The sequence below is a fragment of the Sciurus vulgaris genome (genome assembly GCF_902686455.1).
Source record: "Sciurus vulgaris genome assembly, chromosome: 3".
NCBI lineage: Eukaryota > Metazoa > Chordata > Mammalia > Rodentia > Sciuridae > Sciurus > Sciurus vulgaris.
In genome coordinates, this window is record NC_136463.1 from 111,376,383 (window position 1) to 111,395,920 (window position 19,538).

General features: G+C 34.9%; 1 protein-coding gene across 1 annotated transcript in view; it reads left to right on the forward strand.

Moving 5' to 3' along the window:
• The window catches only part of GPD2 (glycerol-3-phosphate dehydrogenase 2), a gene marked incomplete at its 5' end in the record, with an annotated part of 95,385 nt that overhangs the window by 32,439 nt on the left and 43,408 nt on the right, over positions 1-19,538 (forward strand). Inside the window, 1 exon segment of the mRNA XM_079131786.1 lies at positions 229-392. Coding sequence (XP_078987912.1) covers positions 229-392 — 164 coding nt within the window.

The following is a 19,538-nucleotide window of genomic DNA, read 5'->3' on the forward strand; positions in this document are numbered from 1 at the left end:
TTTCTTAGATGAAAAGTCTCTTAGCTGGGTGCAGTGATGCTTTTCTATAATTCCAGTGACTTGGGAGGTCAGGTCAGGAAGATCGCAAGTTCGAGGCCAGCCTCAGCAACTTAGTGTCTCAACTTTGAGACACGGACTCAAAAAAAAAGGACAAAAGTTTCTTGTAATTGAAGGTGGCATTCTGTTATACTGTTTCTGAAGAAACCTTTTCCCCTATTTATGCTGTAGGTGGTGGCAGTTACCTTACTACTGGGTAGGAATCAAGCTGTATGATCTGGTTGCAGGAAGTAATTGCCTGAAGAGCAGTTATGTCCTCAGCAAATCGAGAGCCCTTGAGCATTTTCCCATGCTTCAGAAGGACAAACTCGTAGGAGCAATTGTCTACTATGATGGTAGGTGATGTTTTGATTTTTTTACAAGATATTTTTCTCTCTTACTATGACCCCTTAGGACATGCTATGACCCTTACACTAAATTCTTAATAAGATAGTTTTGCATTCTTACTTTTAATGCTGATCTTACACAACATACAAATGTACACACGCACACCCACTGATTCACTATTTTCTCTAGCACTGGCTGAAAAACTACCCATAATGTTTTTGCTTCTAATGTTGTTTATTTTACATACTCCTTTTCTTCTCTAATTTCTCCATGTGTCTCATGGTTGGTTTGATCCATTTCTCATTGTTATGGATTTGGACCCCACCTTCATGCCATTTAATTTGTTATATGTTTGCCAGTGAATACTTGCCTTATGAATATATTATAATGTTGAAAGCAGCTGAGGATCTGTTAGGTTTCTAGATGAAACCTCTATTTTCAAGGGGTTATAAACCTAGAGAAAAATGCCCCTTGGGCTGAAATTGACATATTTGTATTTTGCATAGGACACATTCTTGAAAGGATAATTTATGTAATGAAGGTAGATAAACATTGCATCTGTTAAACCAAACCCTAAGATTTTATTGCTTATTTTATTACTCTTAGATGTTTTCTAACAGTGACATTACCCAGTGTCCATTTGCTATGTGTTCAATATGAATTCTTTGTGTATGTGTGTACACATGGAATATAATTTTGTGCACTTTTATTTAAAGGAACTAAACACTTAATATATCTCCAGAAGGAGCATAAAACAACACAAAACAAAATAGTTAGAGCCATTTGTGAAATTTTACTGGTAGTTTTAAAAGGTGTGTGTGGGACTGTAAAATGGTCCAAGGATGTCCATTTACATGGAAATAGCTGGACACAGATAATTGTATTTTTTCAAAAGGTGTTAGAAATTTGGTGACACAAAGCACAGCTTAGGCTTTGTATCTCAGTTACTTTCCCCCTTCCCCATTATGTTATCTTTTATCTTTGGTGCTAGATATTTAGACTCAGCATGAAGAATTTTTTTTTTGTTGTTGTTGTTTAAAGACACTTTCATATTTATGCTTAATATTATGGGATGTCCTCAAGGCCAACTCTACCTTTTTTCTTCTTTCCAGTGTTATGTTTCTGAATCAGTTCATTTTTCTTTTAGGCTTTCATATATAAATACAAAATGTGTATGTGCTGAGGGGGCAGGGGGGCAAACTCAAGAAAATGTCCCAGGAGCAACAATATTAGAAAAATCTTAAGGGTCTTAGACAAACATTAAAAGCTAGAAAATTAACAGTTTGCCGTGCCTTCCCACATTTGAACACCACAGGGGGCCACTTAACTACTTTTTTGGTGCCCTAGATTGAGCCTACATGTTAAAGGACAACCTTGACTGTGAATTTGCTTTCTCTGCATTAGACCCTTAATGTTCATCCCTAGTAGTTTATTGGGTGATTACAGTAAAGAGGTTTTGGGCCCAGGAGAAGTAAGAAGGCATTCTGTAAATAACATCTTGCTCATCCTGACATGGAAATGTTTGTAGCCTTTACTGCTATTACTCATCCTTTTCTTATAAATTTATAAACCTTCTCAAATTCTTATTCATGTTCTATATCATGTGATGTGTTGGGCAATAACTAATTTTACTTATTAACTTGTGCATATCTGAATCACCTAGTGAATAACATTAGTGGATATCATATTGGAATTTGTGATGATCTTGTGTTACTTTTGCATTCTTATGAATTATAGATTCTTATTGATTCTACATGGAGAAACTAAAGGAAATCTATGTTACATAATGCAGAGGAAATATTATTCTACTAGAATTAAGAAAAAGAAGAATTTCTTCTTTTACAATTGATCTTTATAGCTTGTTATAGGTTGCAAAATTGTAAGTTGAGCAAAGATTATTGCAGATTTTTAAAATTGTTATTGAAAATAATTTCAAATGAATAACTTGAAAATTGGTTGTAAAATCTTAAGTAATGAACTGAAGGAATGAAAATAATTCTATTCTGATCATTATTTGCAGTTACACCTAGTTCTGAAATGATATAGGCCCAACTATGTCATACCTGAGGTGAGGCAAAATAAAAATATAAAACAGTAGGACTCTTTGGTTTTACAGCTGTATTCACAGGTAGAGAAACTCCTGTTTTACCTAATATGATGTGATGGACAAATTAAGCACCTGCATGGAAATAACCTGGAGAGGAGCATGTAGGTAAAGGAATTGAATGCAGTAGATGCATGCTTAGAAGAAGTAAAATGCCTTATTCCTTGATCAGAAGAAGAATTCAAAGTATTTCAAAGAGAACAAAATACCATTGTGCACATTAACCATTGCAAACCCAAGTGGAAACATTGTAATTTATAAGATAAAACATTCTTAAGAAAAAATATACTTTTCCTCCTAAATATTCATTATGAGACTATAACAGTCACCATGTTAGTCAGCTTTTCATTGCTGTGACTGAAATACTTGCATAAACAACTATAAGGAGGAAAGATTTCTTTTGACTCATGGTCTCAGAGGTTTCAGTCTGTGGTCAATAGACTGTATTGCTTTGGGTCTGAGGTGAGGAAGAATATGAGGCAGAAGGTGCAGCAGAGGAAAGCTGCTTTTCTCCAGGCAATTGGAAGCAGAAACAGAGCAAGGGAGGATCAGGGACAAGATATAGTCCTTAAGGGCATGCCCCTAGGGAACTTCTTCCTCCAGCCATGCTCCACCTGCTTACAGTTTCCACCAGCTCTCTATAGTCCACTCAATTATTAATCCATCAAATGGATTAATCCACTGATAAGTTAGAGGTTTCATGATACAATGACATCCCCAAAGCCTCTCCTCTGAATTTTGCTGCATTGGAGATCATACTTTCAACACATGAGCCTTTGGGGGATATTCATATAAACCATCATAGTTGATTTCAAAATGAATTGGGACTGCTTGAAGTAACATTTTTTAAAATACTTAAAGTCATATAAATACTCATTTTAAAGTGAACAGAAGTAATAATTTTTATAACTCACACCTAGCGAGAATCTTAACTGTTGAAAAAGTAGAATAAGTGATCCTATGAAGTTTTGCTAACTAAAAACTTATTACTGATCCATTATCATACAACTACTTCAGCACCATTGAAAAGTGAAATATAACAGTGTGAAGATTTAGTGAGGCAGACTAGAAAACATTGCCATGAACTTGGTCTAGGAACCAAGACAACCTTTAAGGTTCCTTTAACACAGACATGTTAGGACTATTCCTTTTGAAGTCCAAAATGTACGAAGGTCCAAGGAGTTTTCTTAATTACTCATAAGCACGATTCATCCTAAGTAAATCCTGATGGCCATTGTGTATGATTAGGGCAAAAATCAATTTCCCCACCAAAGTCCATAAAGCTCATTAGTAAAACTGATACTAATTACTCCAGTGAGTAAATTCTCTGGACTTTTTGATGTAGCAATGATAGTGACTATTCTGTGCATGGCATGAGTGTGATCCATTGCCATATTTTATTATTAATTGCTAAAAACGAACTGACACATATGGAGGAATAACTACTATCTTTTCAGTGCAGACAGAGTAAATGTCAAGTTTCTCAGTTAAATCCAGATGAAATGAAAGTTGGGATACAAAGTGACATGCCAGGTTTTTCCTCCAGTTATATTTTCTTCTGTTCAGTTGCAGAAAGCATTCTCTAAACAGTCAACTCTGCCTTTCTGACTGAGACATATACTAGTGTTTTCTATGTAGCCCTTTGTCCTCTCCTAGTGGGACCCATCAGCTGACCCTGGCCACAGCCATTACCACCCATGGGAGGGTAGCTATGAGAGAGCCTGGTGACCAAGCCAACTCTCCCCTCAGCAAGAAGTGTTTAAGGCATGCCACCTTGGGTGAACTTGGAAGGCTCTTAAATCATGTGAACCAGCTGCTGGTGGGTAGCCAGTTTCTTCAGGAATTTATTTTGTCCTTCTCTATCCACTTTACTTCAATTTTCTAGTTCTCAGTGTGGATCTTTGGTGCCATTCTAGTTGGACTTCAGTCATCTAATCCAGTGCACAGAAAATGAGATATAATTAAAAATCATTAAATATTTAAAACCATTAAATACCCCCATTAAGCTTCTATAAAATGAAACTGGAGAACAAAATTATAGCTTTAAATTCTTTCTTTCTGCCAGTCAAGACGTTGACAGAGAGAGATGTCTGTTATTACATACCTGATGATGCCTGTAAGTATTCTTCATGCACATATGAAAATAGCAAACCACAAGAAATTGCATCAGGTTTCCTAATGTAAATAAAAGTTGGTTACATCCATGTTTCAAAGAGGGAATTAAAGCCCAATGTTCACTAGAATATTCATTTTTATTCCGGCCTAAAACTCACAACATACAAATAGATGAATTCAGCTTGTGAGAGAGCAAAGCCAATTTAATCTCTGGCTCCCCTGAGGTAAATGTAGTTCACCGTCCTGCCCCCACCCCAACCTCAGCTATAATCCCTGGATCCTGGAGGTAAAAATGCACTGAAGTGAGGAAAATTCTTCAGCAGGATATAATGATCCAAAATGACAGGGACAATAATGACAATGAATTTCATGTCTCCCAGTCATGAGCTGGAGATGCTTGACTAGGCTGACTTACACAATTAAATTGTTACAGGTACAGCAGGAGATGCAGTTAGCTGTGCTTTGGGGAACGATGCCTCTGGCAAAAGGCATATTATGGAATCCAGACCCTTTTGTTAGGAACAAACTATCACTCCTTTAAGCATGCACCTGAAATGATTGTGCACTTTAATAAAAGAAAGCCTGGGCTAAAGACAAGTCTTTTAAGGTGTTGATCTATCATTTTGAAAACTAACAAAAAAAAAAAAAATTACTTTATTCCACAAAGGTGATTTTTTTTTTTTTTTTTTACTCTTATGGTTTCATTTTTGTGTTTTTCATTGAGTTCCTGGAACATAATCATATCTGAAGATGGTGCCTGTGATCTTTATTTATAGTATTTGTAAACATAGTTGTTGAGCAAATTGGTGTTATCTACCTTAAATTGGACTGACATATTTTCTTCAGAGTAGTAGAAATAGGTTAAATAGAGAACTGAACATTATGAACCTGTGCAGTGTCAGTTTGCAAGTTTGAACTACTTGGTGTAACACCATTCTTCTTAAAAATTGGAATGATTTCTCTGAATGGAGCCTCTTGAGAAACATAAGACCATCCACTAGCTTGTAGGAAGAATGCGTTAGAACTTCTACTTAGATTATTTTTATCCAATTCCTTATGAAGTTCTTTTTTTGTGTGTGGTCCAAATGTATATAACACGTAGGTGCAGTGTACATGTGACGTAAAAGAATGTACCTAGTGAAGATATATGCTGACATTTACTTTTGGGACAACTTTAATTTCTTTTTTGGACCACTGAGTTGGTAATTTGCCGTCATTTTATTTATTTGATATTTGACTAATATTTTAAATGTTTTCAGGATAGATGTACTTGGCGAGAGGAAAAATTCCTTTGGAAGTATAAACATTACTGAATCTCTTCCTTCATTTCCTAGGATCTAGTTTTTATAAACATTGATTGGGATGGCTAAGAAGAAACAAGCAGAACTATTGAATAAGAGAGAATATTATCTGGGGGACCTCAAAATTATCAAAATTTGATACGATACATTAAAAACTTGTTTGCTATTCTTATTTTAATTTCCATGTTAAAAGAAAAAATAAATGTATTAAGTTCTATTTGCCAACCATTTGCAAGACTTCTACCATTTTCAGAAACATGATTGTGCAATAATAAGTTTTAAAATATGTAAATATTGGTACATACAAAAGAATACATATAGCATATGTGTAGGTTGTAAAGCTTAATTACAAAGACCCTGGAATCCCAAACAGGCCTTAAAACCTGGAAGATTACCAATACATTGAAACTATGTGTCTCTGTTTCTCAATTTCATCCTTCTTCCTCATTGCTAAATATTAACTGCTATTCTGAATTTTATAATTAGGGTTCTCTCTCTCTCTTGCTTTTAAAATATTATCACATACACATATTTAAAAATGATCTGCTATTTAGTTTTGTTTTTAAATTTTGTAAAAGTATTATATGATGTGTTAAATAAATTGCTGTAAACACTTCAGGGAGTAGCTGGACACTGTGAAGTCGAGCATGCATATATCTTTATGATCCAGTAACCTTGTTATTAGGACCAGCCCGTATGTGTGTTCACCAGGAGACATGTATAAACATGTTTATCAAAGCATTGGGTATAATTTCAAAAATGGAAATAATACAAACATTCATCAGAAGACAAGTGAATAAATAACTTATGGTCTATTCCTGTAATAGAGCAAAACAACACTGAAAGTGAATATACTATAATTAAACTTAGTAACATGGATAAATCTTAGGGAAATATATTTAATGGGATGATACATTGTGTCTTGGTCATAAGCATTCCATAACACCTACCTGCCAATGTGCCACCCTGTAGTTGAAACAGCCATTTGGAAGTACATGACTTGGATTTACAACTTAACTGCATTTTGAGTCACATGTTGCACATATATAAACTTAGGCTTGTGATACCTAACACACAGGCTGTTTTGGACTTAAATGAACTAATAAATGTTAAATACCTTTATAGGTACAAAACATTCAAATCTCAGTTGTCTTATTTGGGTCAATTTTATGGATACTCTGCAGTTCATTCGATTTCTACTTATACAAATGTACTAAAGTGAAGCAGTAGTTCTTCTAGTATCCTCTTTTTTTTAAAAACTTACTAGGTATTTATTAACAACTTAGTAGTTATTTGAATAAATATAAATATACCTACATTGAAAGAATAATTATAATTTTTATTTCTTTATTAGTGCAGATTAATTGTACAGAGTAGTGGGTTTCATTGTGTTGCGTTCCTATCAGCATCTTTTTATGTATTTAAAAAGGGAAGTTTCTTCCAGAAAAATTTGTTGAGCATTCTGATGGAAAAAAAGTACAAAATATTGTTCACATGAGCATGCTCCAGGTAAATGTGTATTTGAACTTTAAGGGTTAAAAAACAGAACATTTAAAGAGTTCCTTTTAAAATCCTTTTGGATATTGATATAAAACATATTTATTTTAGTATTTCTCCTTGTTCACCAGCAGTTTTACAGCTCTAAATTAAGTGAATCGTTTTTATCATGATTTTCTACTGTCAGCTTTCTCATTGTATTTCTCTTCTTGTTCTTTATGAGTTACATAAACAAAACTGACATTATTGCTCATATAGCAGGCATTTTTTTTTTTTTTTTTTTTTGCCCTCAAATGCTGCCTTTTTGCTATTCAGTGTATCTGGATACCAACTAATGCTAAATGAAATTTGACATGTACCCCTAAGAAACAAAACTTATAAATTGTGGCTTCAAAAGAAACCTTGAATAAATAGGACACACTGTGTCCACCCAGGCTAACATCCAACATATGCTTTAGCTTCCTGATGATGAGACAAAGCAAGAGAGCCCTCAGGAAACTTTACAAATGTTTACTGCTCACTTGACCAGCATGTATTAAATACCAGGCTTTCATATTCTTAAAATTACTTTTAAAAAATCAAAAGCACACAGAAGTAATTTTGATCAGGTACAGCATTCTGAGTGAGTAGTCATCTGTGTTGTCCTCTGTATATAAAAGATTTAAAACTTCGCTAAAAATCCACCAGTATAAGGACATGTATAAAGTTGTTTGATCTAATGGTTCTGGTGGGTTCACAGTAAACTCTCTTCCTCTCTCTTTCTGCTGTTCAATTGCCATCCCCTCCTGTCCTGCTTTTTTAAAGAAGTAGCGGGATCAAAGTCAAAATCTACTGTGTTAAAAGTCTGCCCATTTTTCCTTGCAACTTGCTCATTCATTCAAAAAATCAATGCCTTTACTATTTACTAGACATTATGCCTGGCATTAGGGCCAAATGCATAAAATATAAAGAGTCCTGAGCTAGCAGATTATATGATGTGATCTATATATCAGATGCATAGTTCCTACTGCTAATGATGTTTTGCATTTGTTTAACAGAGAATGGCTTTCTAAATTTTTTTTTTCTCATAAACTTATGAGAAAAGTTAATCAGTTCATCTCTATGTGTATGCTGGGATGGGATATCTTGATGTCTACAGGAAAAAAAGTAACTATCTCTAAATAACAGAATTAATATTTTAGATACATGAAGATGTTAAAGTTTTTTAACTCAAAAAAGAGAACTTTACTAAATGAAGGTAATAATGCCATGTTTCTTTTAGCTACCACTGGTTCTTAAGTCTGTCACTTACTTGTAAGTCTATCACTCACTTGTACTTATTTTCTTTCTTTTTTTTGTGGTGCGGGAGATTGAACCCAGGGCCTTGTCTACCACTGAGCTATATCCAGAGCTCACTCTTGTTAAAAATAAATAAATAAATAAATAAATAAATAAATAAAGCCAAGTAGTTCAACTAAGTAGGCCCATTTTTACTACGGGAAATTTAAACATATGTGAAAGTAATGAGTACAATAAAATGAATTTCATCACTTGTAAACTCGTGGCCAGACTTCATCTGTACTCTCATCTGCTCCTCCCCCTCACCCAGATGACAAGCATTTCATCCACAAATATCCATGAATATTTATTCTGTATCTTTAAAATTAAGGAGTCTATTTTAAACACAGCCATACCACCTAAATTATTTAATTATATTTTCTTAATATGAAAAGTCTGGTCATGTTGACATATCCCTTGTAGTCTCATAACTTCTACAAGCTCTTGATTAAGAAGTCAACTCATTATGAGACAAAATTCTAGTTATGCTTTTATAAGTTAATTTATTTAAAAAAAAAACTGATAGATTTTCCATTCCTTCTTTTGCTTCTTTCTGGTTCTGTTTAACAGGTTCCTGTTATTTCCTGTACAATTAATCTGTTGCTACATAGGAAATGACATCTGAAGTTAGAGACTTAAAGCAACAGTTAATTGTTTCTCATAGCTGTGAGGATGGATGGGCTTAGCAGGGTGGTTGGCAACCTTCATATGGTTGCAGTGAGATGGCAGCTGAGGAAATGGCTGGAGTGCCTGGGACTTTGGCTGGCATCTCTCCTCGTGGCTTCTCTATGTGAACTTTTCCACTGGTTAATCAATGTTTTATGTCGTAGCGATTTTCCCCCAATGAGAGCACAAGAGACCAAAGCAGAAATAAAAGGCAGATCTCTTGACCTCCACTTGGAAGTTGACAGTGATTTTCACATTCTATTAATTTATGTGGATCATGGAGGCAGTGAGATTTAAGGGTTAGGACTTTATAAGAATATGAAAAACAGGAGGCAGAGAGGCAGAGTTTATCCAGAGATGTGGAACAGCCTAGTAACAAGCTTTAGGAAGGTGGAATCTAATCGTTTTGTAAAAAACTCTTTATAGGTAGAGATATAAACTTCCATTATGAGTTTTTTTAAGATTTTTTTCTACTTGCTCTACTTCACTGTTTTTTAAAAAAAACCAGTCCTTAGAATCATTGCCTGTGTAATTACAATGTTTCATTAGAGGTTTAGGGTTGCAAATGGTACTTTTTCTGTTTTTCCTTTATTAGTTGGATTACTTATAATTTTCCTGTTTCAACTATTGTATATATTGTACGTAGGAAAATCTGGGTAAATGCTTGATTCTTGCCATGTATTTGATTTTCAAAAGTAATGCATTTGTTTTCTGGCATATTCCAAATGTGATGATTTTTTTGAGGGAATTATTAGTATCAACTCAAGAATTTATGTGGTTTGCAACGTGTTAATGCATTAGAGTTGTTGAATCTCTGGACCATGGCATCTCCTCAAGATGGTTGGCTCTTGGTCCTTTTTGTTGTACTTTCAATGACCTATGATGACTTCTCTGCTTTCTGCTGTGAGAAGATATTTTGGACTAATCTTGAAACTTTGGAAGTTTCAAGCCTTGAAAACAGCCATTTCTTCAATAAACCTTGTTTCCCTTGTGTAGAAAATGGTAATTAGAGACTATAATCTTTTTTCTTTTCATATGGAATGCTTCATGAATTTGTGTGTCATCCTTTTGTATAGGTGTGCTAATCTCACCATATACGTGTATGTGCTGTAAAAATGAGCACTAGAGACCATAACCTATTTGCTATGGATGTTCATTGCTACTGATTGGTTGTTATTTCTAGGCCATACTATAGAATTAGGAAAAATTTTGTATAAAAAAGAACTTGATACTTGATGAGTTCTTAGACATGGTTTGAATTCAAGAGTGAAGACTTGCCATCAATAAACCACATATGCAAGTTATTTTTCCTATTATAAGTGAAAATGAATCTTATTTTCTTTCTTTGGATACCACACAAAAGTAGCACATCTACTAGTTTTATCTGTATAGAGAGTTTAAAACCAGCCTGTGGGTCTCAAATGCTGTTATTATCACTATGTAAAACATGTTCTGATTTGTTTAAATTTCTTAAAACCTAGTTCATATCATCTGCTTGCATTGAGTGGTACTTTGCTTAGTCAAACTAAATGTTCATGTAAGTTATAGTCTTTAAAAATTTATTGGTGCATTATAATTATAGTTTTTTAAATAGGTGAATCTGTCTTATACTAATACATGAAATTGTATACTTCTTGGTAAAATTTTATTTTGGTATGCTCCATATTAAGGATGCATTTTTTAGAATTTAAAGAGGAAACTAATTAATCGTACCTTAAGATTAGGATCTTAAAGTTTGAGGCACTTTCTGCTTTTGTTTTACACACCTTGGAATAACACATGCCCAAGAAGGATAAGCCGTGTTTAAAAGTGCTGAATTTTGAAACTTAAAATAATTATCCAATGCATTTGTCTCAAAGTAATCCTTCACAAAATAAAATAGGTCACATTTAGAAAAAAGGGAGAAAGGAAATAATTGACATTGATATTTGAGGAAATAAATAGAAAATAAACAATGAATCAAAATGGAATCTGTAAAAATAAAAATAATTTAAAAAAAAAGAAAGTTAAAAGGCTATAATGATCATCAAGAAACCACAAGGACTGGTCTTTAGGAAATGATTTTTTTCCCTATTTTATTATACAACAATATAATGCTATTTTATTATACAACAATATAATGCTATCTGTCAGCAGAGTCTTTAGGTGACCACTGTCCTAGCTATTTAACATGTATTCTAGCATCCATTCAGTGGGAACAAGAGTCTTCCCAGCAAATGCTTAGAAAAAGGGAGAAAGAGAGTATGAACTCTAATCAAACCCATCTGGGTGTTGCTCTACAGATCACACACAGCACATCTCTCGGTGTGATGGGAAGCCAACCTCATATTATATATCTGACCTCCCAAGAAACAGCATAATAACAGCATCCTTCAGTTAAAAAGTCCCACATTTTACTTGCAGCTACCAATACTACAACTGAGGCTTTGGGAAATGTACTAGAAAAGTTGTGAAAAAAGGCGTCAGTACATTGTCCTTATGAATATAACTAACACGTTGGTAGAATACATTTTCTGGAGCCAAACAGATTCCTATTATAGAATGTGAGTTTTCAAACTAGTTTCATTATTAGTCTTAATACTTATTTATATCACACTTTATATTAGTAAAACACTCCTTAGATCATTATACCCACCCACAGAATATATGAACGACATTACACCTATTTTTTTTAAACTCACATCTGCTCATTAAACACACACACACAATTTCTCACACAACCAATATAATTACTGCTCCCTTTCTGTCTAAACCTAATATATATTCTTTTATTCATTGGAAAATATTACTAATATATAGTCTGGTGCCTATTAAGAAGAGTAAGTCTTTGAGAAGAAAATGGTACAAGAACACAATAATTAGATGAAAGCAACTACCAGATTAAGATGAAAATCCAATAACTTGTATAATGTCTTTATGTCAAAGATGATTTATATATAACTGAATTAACTAGGGCGAGGTGATGATAAAGGCTAGCAGTAAACCAGAAACTTTTATTTTCCAGGAGTTTTAAATATTTTAATTTTTAATCTGAGATGTACTATAATGACTGAACTTGATTCCTGTTTTACTTTCTCTTGTGAAGGTCAAATCTAACTGAAAGATAACTGAGAAAGGGTTCTCTGTTTCTGCTGTGTAAAAAGCAGTGTACCTCAATAGTTACCTCAAATCCATTGTGTTAAAAGAAGTATTATAAGTACATTATCATTAAAAAGTAATTGGAATACAGTTAGGATTAGCAAATTGGATAAATTCACTGCCCTTATCTGACAGAGGAATAACAAACCTATCTTTTCAGTAGGTACCTCTTCCATTGGAATTCAAAAAATAGGAAATAGTATATGGTAGTTGTAAGATATAGATGTGTTGTGTGAAGCAAGATCAATATCTATATTCACCTTTTCCTTCTGTCTTCTTTTATGCTTTTCTTTTCTCATTATACCTTTGGGTAAAATTTGTATTGCCATGATCCTTAACTATAAATAGAGAAAAAGATACTTCTTTACTCAATTATGTTGATTTTTTTTTAAAGTAGCAAAAATCCTCATTTAAGAAAAAGAACTAAGCATAAACATTACTACCACAAACATAATGAAACACAAATTAGAGTAATTTTTAAAGTAAAATAAATACCTAGACACAATTAAATAACTCACTAATGTCTAATTTTTTATATTTGCTACTTTTGCTGTTAAATGTATCCTTCTACCCTCTCTTCTCCCCTTCATACCCCACTCTACCCCCAATGTGCATAGTATTAATTAATGCCATAGACTTATCTTCTCCCCCTTTTGCTCTTACATATGTTAATTCAACAGCCTTTAATTGCATCTAGGTATAATTGAGGGCCGTCTGTGTGCCCGGTGGTTGTCGGTAATTGAACCTTTCCTCCTCTTCTACGCACCTGCTCCCCAACCCTCCAGGTTTGTTGAAGGTCCTCTTCCCTCAATATCTGCACTTTTTGAGCTATTGAATTCAGATTCTTTACCTCTCTTAATTCCTTTTAAATTACGGCACATTAGCCATTTTTCACAAATACTGAACTTGTAATTTTAGAGACATCGAGACAGTCTGATCCTAGCAGCTTTTATTTAAATTATTTTGCTGGCTGAAATAGATATTGCTCAGAGTGGTGACCCCAAGAAACTGAGTAGGCTATTCTGAGCATAAATCAAGAGTAACAGGAACTTAGAAGGCCATTGAGCATTAGAGTTCTTGTGAACAAAGAAATCCCCTATTTATCACCTCTGTGACCTGTATTTGATATTTGAAATATTTTGTCTAGTATTGGACAGAGCCACAAATTGGAACAAGTTGTCATGAAGGTTTTTCCTAACTTGTGTTAAGAAAGAGATGCTGGGCTTTCATCAGGAAGGAGTTGATTTGCTTGAAAGGCCTCCAGGGCATTAAGTTACCCTAGACTTTCATATCCATCCCCACCCTCCACAAGAGTGGAAGTTTCCAAGGAATGAAGGAAGCAGCAGCCACTGAGCATGGAGAGCATCTCTCCTGCTCAGCAGCATGTGACCTTTCTCATAGTTTTAAGTTTTTCTTTGTGTCCAGAATAAAATGGGCATGTGTAGAAAATTCTGTTCCATTGTAGCCTTGTGGATCACTTGGCTTGATTGTAGTGGTCTCTGTGTGTTTATTTGCTTAGTCTCTTAAAGGAAAATAATTTAAAGTTGAGCAGTCTTTCTCTCCCTCATCAACTCATGAGCTGTGAATCTTTCTGGAGAAATATTGTATATACCTAAAAGCAGCATTTGAATTTGTCCCATGTTCCTGGCAACCCAAGTTGCCAGGCTTCTAAACCAGCCTGTGTCTCACTGTTTACCCTTTTTACCCATTAAAAAATTCAATCTGTCAGCAGGGCCTCAGGTTTGGATGTTACTACTAATAGTTTGTGAGATCCCAGGATGGGAAAAAATGATTTTCATGTGAATACTGTTCAACTTTCTGGTGTGTCATTTTTGGAAAGAAGTTGACCACGTGTTGACATTTGATGCTTCTGAATTGAAGTGTGCCTGCTTTAGGTCTAGGCTTAGGTTATATCATTGACACATCTGTGTACTCGCTGAAGAATGGATACCAATACTTTCTAAAATGTTCTTTTGTGTAATTTTGTACTCTGTCAAGATTGTCTTTACTATGTTAGTCTTAGAGTGCTTAGAATGACTATAAAGGGAGCAACATTTTTCATTACAAGTTGAAATAATGTATTGATTCATATATTTTTAGATGATAATCTTCCTAGTTTGTTATGTGACTTTCAATTTTATATATTTGTATATATTAATTAATAACACATTAGCACTGTCTGTAAGCTAGGCAATGTCATAGGTGCTAGACAGAAGAACATAAAATATTTTCTTTTCTGGAAAAGCTTTTTGGCAACTGGAAGATATTGACAAGCCAACCAGTGATTTATAGTGGCACCTGAGACATTCAGTGAAAGGCACACACCTAAGGTGGGTGCAGGGGAATCTGGACGAGATTTCTTATGTAAGTAATACTTTGCTGAATTTTAGAAAAGAGTAGTAGTATAGCCAGGTAAAGTTAGTTTGGGAGGCTCTGGAGGGGAGCGTTGCAGCGTGGGTAGTGGCACACAGGGCTCATCTTTCATGATCTAGCACGCAGAGCCTCCTCCGTCATGGAAGACAAGCTCTTCCACGCCAAGGAGTTTAGCTTGAATTCTGTAGGCAATGGGAGTTCAAAGAGTGAAAAGAACATACAGGGAACTCAGGATCTGGAAATGGGATTGGATGACGACATGAGAGTCTTGGGTGAGATTGAATGCTGACATGAAGGAACCCTAGACCAGGAAGAAGGGAAGAAATAAAGGAGATGTAACACGCCTGATCATATCCATGCTTTCACTTTCATCTACAAGACTACCTGGATTTTCTTATTTTATTGGTAGTTGTCTTTGTGGTTTAACTCTTTATTTGTATGTCTGTCCTTTCAGGTTTTTTGTTAAGTCTTCAATTTGGAAATAAGTCAATAAACTAATGTCAAGTGTTTCCTAATTCTGTTTTCAGAATAATCTAGATCTTTTAAAACTTCAGTAATGTGGGCTTTAAAAAATCTGTGATTGCCCAACTGGTTTATGTCAGCATTTTGGAAAGAATATCAGTCTTTAAAGCAGTGTTAGAGATGTAAACCCTCTGGATAGTGAAGAATGCCTGGTGCATGCTAATTTTGTACTTATCCAGGTGGAAGAAGGAGAGGAATAGCCAAAGCTATAGATAGAACAAAGGCATGTCAGCTGCAACCTGGTCTCAGTTTGGGCTTAGCTCTCCTCACCAATCCTGTATTGGGACATTGGTAGTTTATTTATTTATTTTTAACCTGTATCATATTAAGTTCTTACTTTGACAAATCACATTTTGATTTATAGTCTGTGCTTTTGGCATGTGCTTTAATGGCATTAGCCAACTCTAGACACATACTGAATTCATTATGTACCTTATGTATGTAAGTAGTAATACTTCCTTTTAATGAACATACGGTCACATCAAAGTGCTGTAAGGGTGTTTTACAAAAGTGTCTTTGTGCAGTGCTCCTCAGAAGTTTGGAGACGTGTGCTAAGTTGAAGACTAATATGCTGTATTTTAAGTTGTATTTTAATGGAGTAATATATTATAATTTTGCCCTCTCCTTAAGGTGAATAGTCTGTTATAGTCTGCTTTAGTCTTTGATTCTTAGGCTTAGGTTTTAATTAGAATTCAACATTTTTGACATGTAAATTTTTTATTTGTAATGAGATGAATTAAGAACTCAAAGTAAAATTGATTTTGAATTTGTAACCTGATCTAGGATGTTGAGAAGGAGCAGATCTGAGGAACTCTTTTTTATTTTCTGTAGTTGGTTAAGACATTCACAGAATCTACTCACATAGATGATCTGGGACAACACTAAAGCTTGACTAGGTCTCTTTAAAGACTTAAAATGTTCTTAAAATGTGGACATCCTTCAAAAACATGTTGGGGCAGGGCTTTGAGGGAAGATAGGGACAGAGAAATGAACCAGCTAATGGTTACTAGGTGTAGCTGACTCTAAGCAGGCTTCTCAGGGGAGTGACTGGCAGTGAAAGCCACCTGTCCCAGCTGAGTTGACAGTCTTGATACCCATTCCATTCCTCTTCTATGTGAAGATCTGATGGTGGTTCTGAGCAGGGAAGCAGTTTTCTTAGTGCAGTGATCCGTGGAGTCAAATGTGTGACAGTATTTTGGAGTTGCTCTGGTAGGAAGAGAGTCTTTGAGGACACAGCAACCCTTGGAAATGAAGAAGCCAGTTCCTTGCATTAAAGGCTGGGAAGAATGCCAAGCAAGCTAGATGGAAGCATAGTTCTGTTCCAAAAGAACGCAGAAGACAAATAAGATATTGGGGGTGAGGAGTCTTATGTTTGGTGTATGTTATAGGAAGGACTGCGACCTGTTGAGTACCAGAGATTCCCTTGTCTAGGGGTTCCCTAAAGACAGATAACAGTTTGTGGACATATAATAGATTCTGGAGGGATAAAGGTTTCTTGTATCCCACCAGGGGAAGTCAGGATTGACTCAGAACTGTATGGGGCTGAGCCTGCAGGGTGAAGGCTGCCAGTAATTAAAACAGAGCTGGGGCAACTTGACTGTCTCCAAAACTAATAAGATTTTTCTTTGAAATAACCAGCATTTCCAGGAAGACCTTGAGAATTGCTGGGAATATGGGTGAGAAGCTCTATTCACTGAAACATAGTATTTGATTGCTTTTATTTTTCATTATAAAACAAAAGGAAAAACTTCAGTAATACTTTTAGTATGTCTCAGCTTTACATTTAAAAGTTGAAAGTAAAACTAATGAATACATTTCAATTTGGTGTAGCATTTGTATAAAGTCTAAATTTGTGATTTATTTTTTTTAATTATAGGAAATTATTAGAAATAGGGTAGTGTGGTGGGTTGATTGCTTTTTATATTTTCACTCTTACCAGGCTCTAGAATTTCAGAGTCCAAGGTAAAACTTCAGCCATTCATTGAAATCTTTTTGTTGAAAGAGGTATTTATGGTACTATTTTATTTTAAGTAAGTTTATCATAAATGAGTATAAAACTTATTTATTGAATTGCTTTATTTATAAATTCTTACATGTTTTTTGAGTGCAGATTTGTATCAAACTGTCTAGAATATTGGAAATGTCTTTCTTAAGTACAGGACAGACATATTGATTTCGTCTCTTAATTGTTTTGCCCTACCGACTCCCCCAAAGGGGAAGTTCAGTTTGACATGTTTGCATGTTTTACATTAACAAATTTGTTGACTTTAAAAATCTGACTTTAGTATCTGGCATAGTATTTGATGTATGTGGTGGCAAGAGTGACACAGTTTTATAGTTACCTATATTGTATATAAACTTCTTTTTATTTCCTTTTATCTAGCAGATAAATCAGATAGTCTGTTAGCTATTATGTTGTGAAATTAAACTGATTCTCACAGTATTTGCACCTCAGCTTTTTTGCCTCAGCATGTGACTTTGGTTATAAAGGTTCAGATTAGTTGTTCTATCATTTCTCTCAGGGTGATCAAGCTGTGGTAAATTGATTGGCATTAGCACAACTCACAGCCATTATAATTGATTACTTTAGACAAAAATAGCTTCACACCTTCCTACATGCCAGTCATTGTTGTCCTTGCTACAGAGAAGCTCTTGGAGGTGAGGAACAGAACCAAGTTCCTGCCCTTAATTTATTCATTCCTATAAGAAGTGAAACATCCATGTAAATCAGATGACTCAGACTACTATTAAAAAAAAAAAATCTAGTAGGACAAACTTATTTGAATGATCCAATTAAGATTAAAATTTTGCTTAGTAATGATGAGTTTAGGCAGAGGCAACTGAATTCTTACTGTCGATTGTATTTGTCAAGATGTGAGTCTCAGAGTTTTGCTTTTGTAGTTAAAAACAAATAAATTTTGGTTTTCCATTTCTTCTTCTTTAAGGGAATCAAGCCCCAAATAAAATTTCCCAATATATGTTGGTTGCTTAGAGATATTATTGTGATAACTGAGGAATGTTTATGATTTGGACATGAAATTAAAACCTACTTCTAACAAAAGGAGAGGGAAGGTCAGTTTAGTAGAAGGCAATCTTTTCCAACAAGAATTTTATTCGTATAATGCTTCCACTCATATCTGATCATTGTAGTAGCCCCAGGGGATTGGCAGAGAAATTGATATTATCCCTACTTTATGGATGAAGAAACAGACTGAGCAAAGGTTTGTGCCCAGGATCATAGTTCTTGGTGACAGCCTGGGTCCTGAATTCAGGCATGCTGAGTTTCTAGACCTAGTTTTCCCCAGGAGAGAGTGAGCCTCTGTTCATGTCAACACTCCAGTACACAGTCTTTTAGACAAGCAGGACGCTGGCTCTGGTCAGACTGATTTGATAACAATTTGATAAGGTGTGGAATCTTCCTGTGATTAGAGAGAGAAATCTGATAGAATACAAGTCTCTCCCTGAAACAGATAAAGGTTCTCAAAAGGCTGTTTCCAGTTAGAATTCCCCGGCTGGTCCTTAGCACATGGTTCCATGTGCTTATTATGTAGCTTACACTTAAATTCACCCCTGGGGCACGTTGAGCCATCCCTGCGTTTTGTGAAAAGTTGTGTGTATGTACTCACACACAAATGAGGAGGGAAGACTGAAGGGAGGAATCTGTGCAAGTGAAGGATTCACTTACATTTGCCAGTCCTTTGAAGAAAGAGGGGGTTCCTAAATGAAAGAGCTTCTTATAACATTTTATGTAATTAGATTCTTCTTTTGTCTGTGGGCTTATTTGGAAATTTTGATTGCAATTTATGTCATTGGTAAAAATGAGAAATCATCAGGTTCCACTCTGAGGTTCCAGCAAAGAGGAAACTGAAGTACAGAAATGGAAATTTGTCCTAGGATGTTAGATGTAGGCAATAAATAAATGAAAATAAAAATCTGGCTGATTTTAGGAGAAAAGGAATTTCTTGAGATGACCTTGAGCAACAGTGGACAATTGGGAAGACAGAAGATCTAGCATGAAAATTAATGGATGAAACATGATTTGTAGCAACTAGAGTCACAGGCAAACTGCTGTCCCAGAACCAGTGCAGCAGACTTTACTGCTGACGATTGCACATCACTTC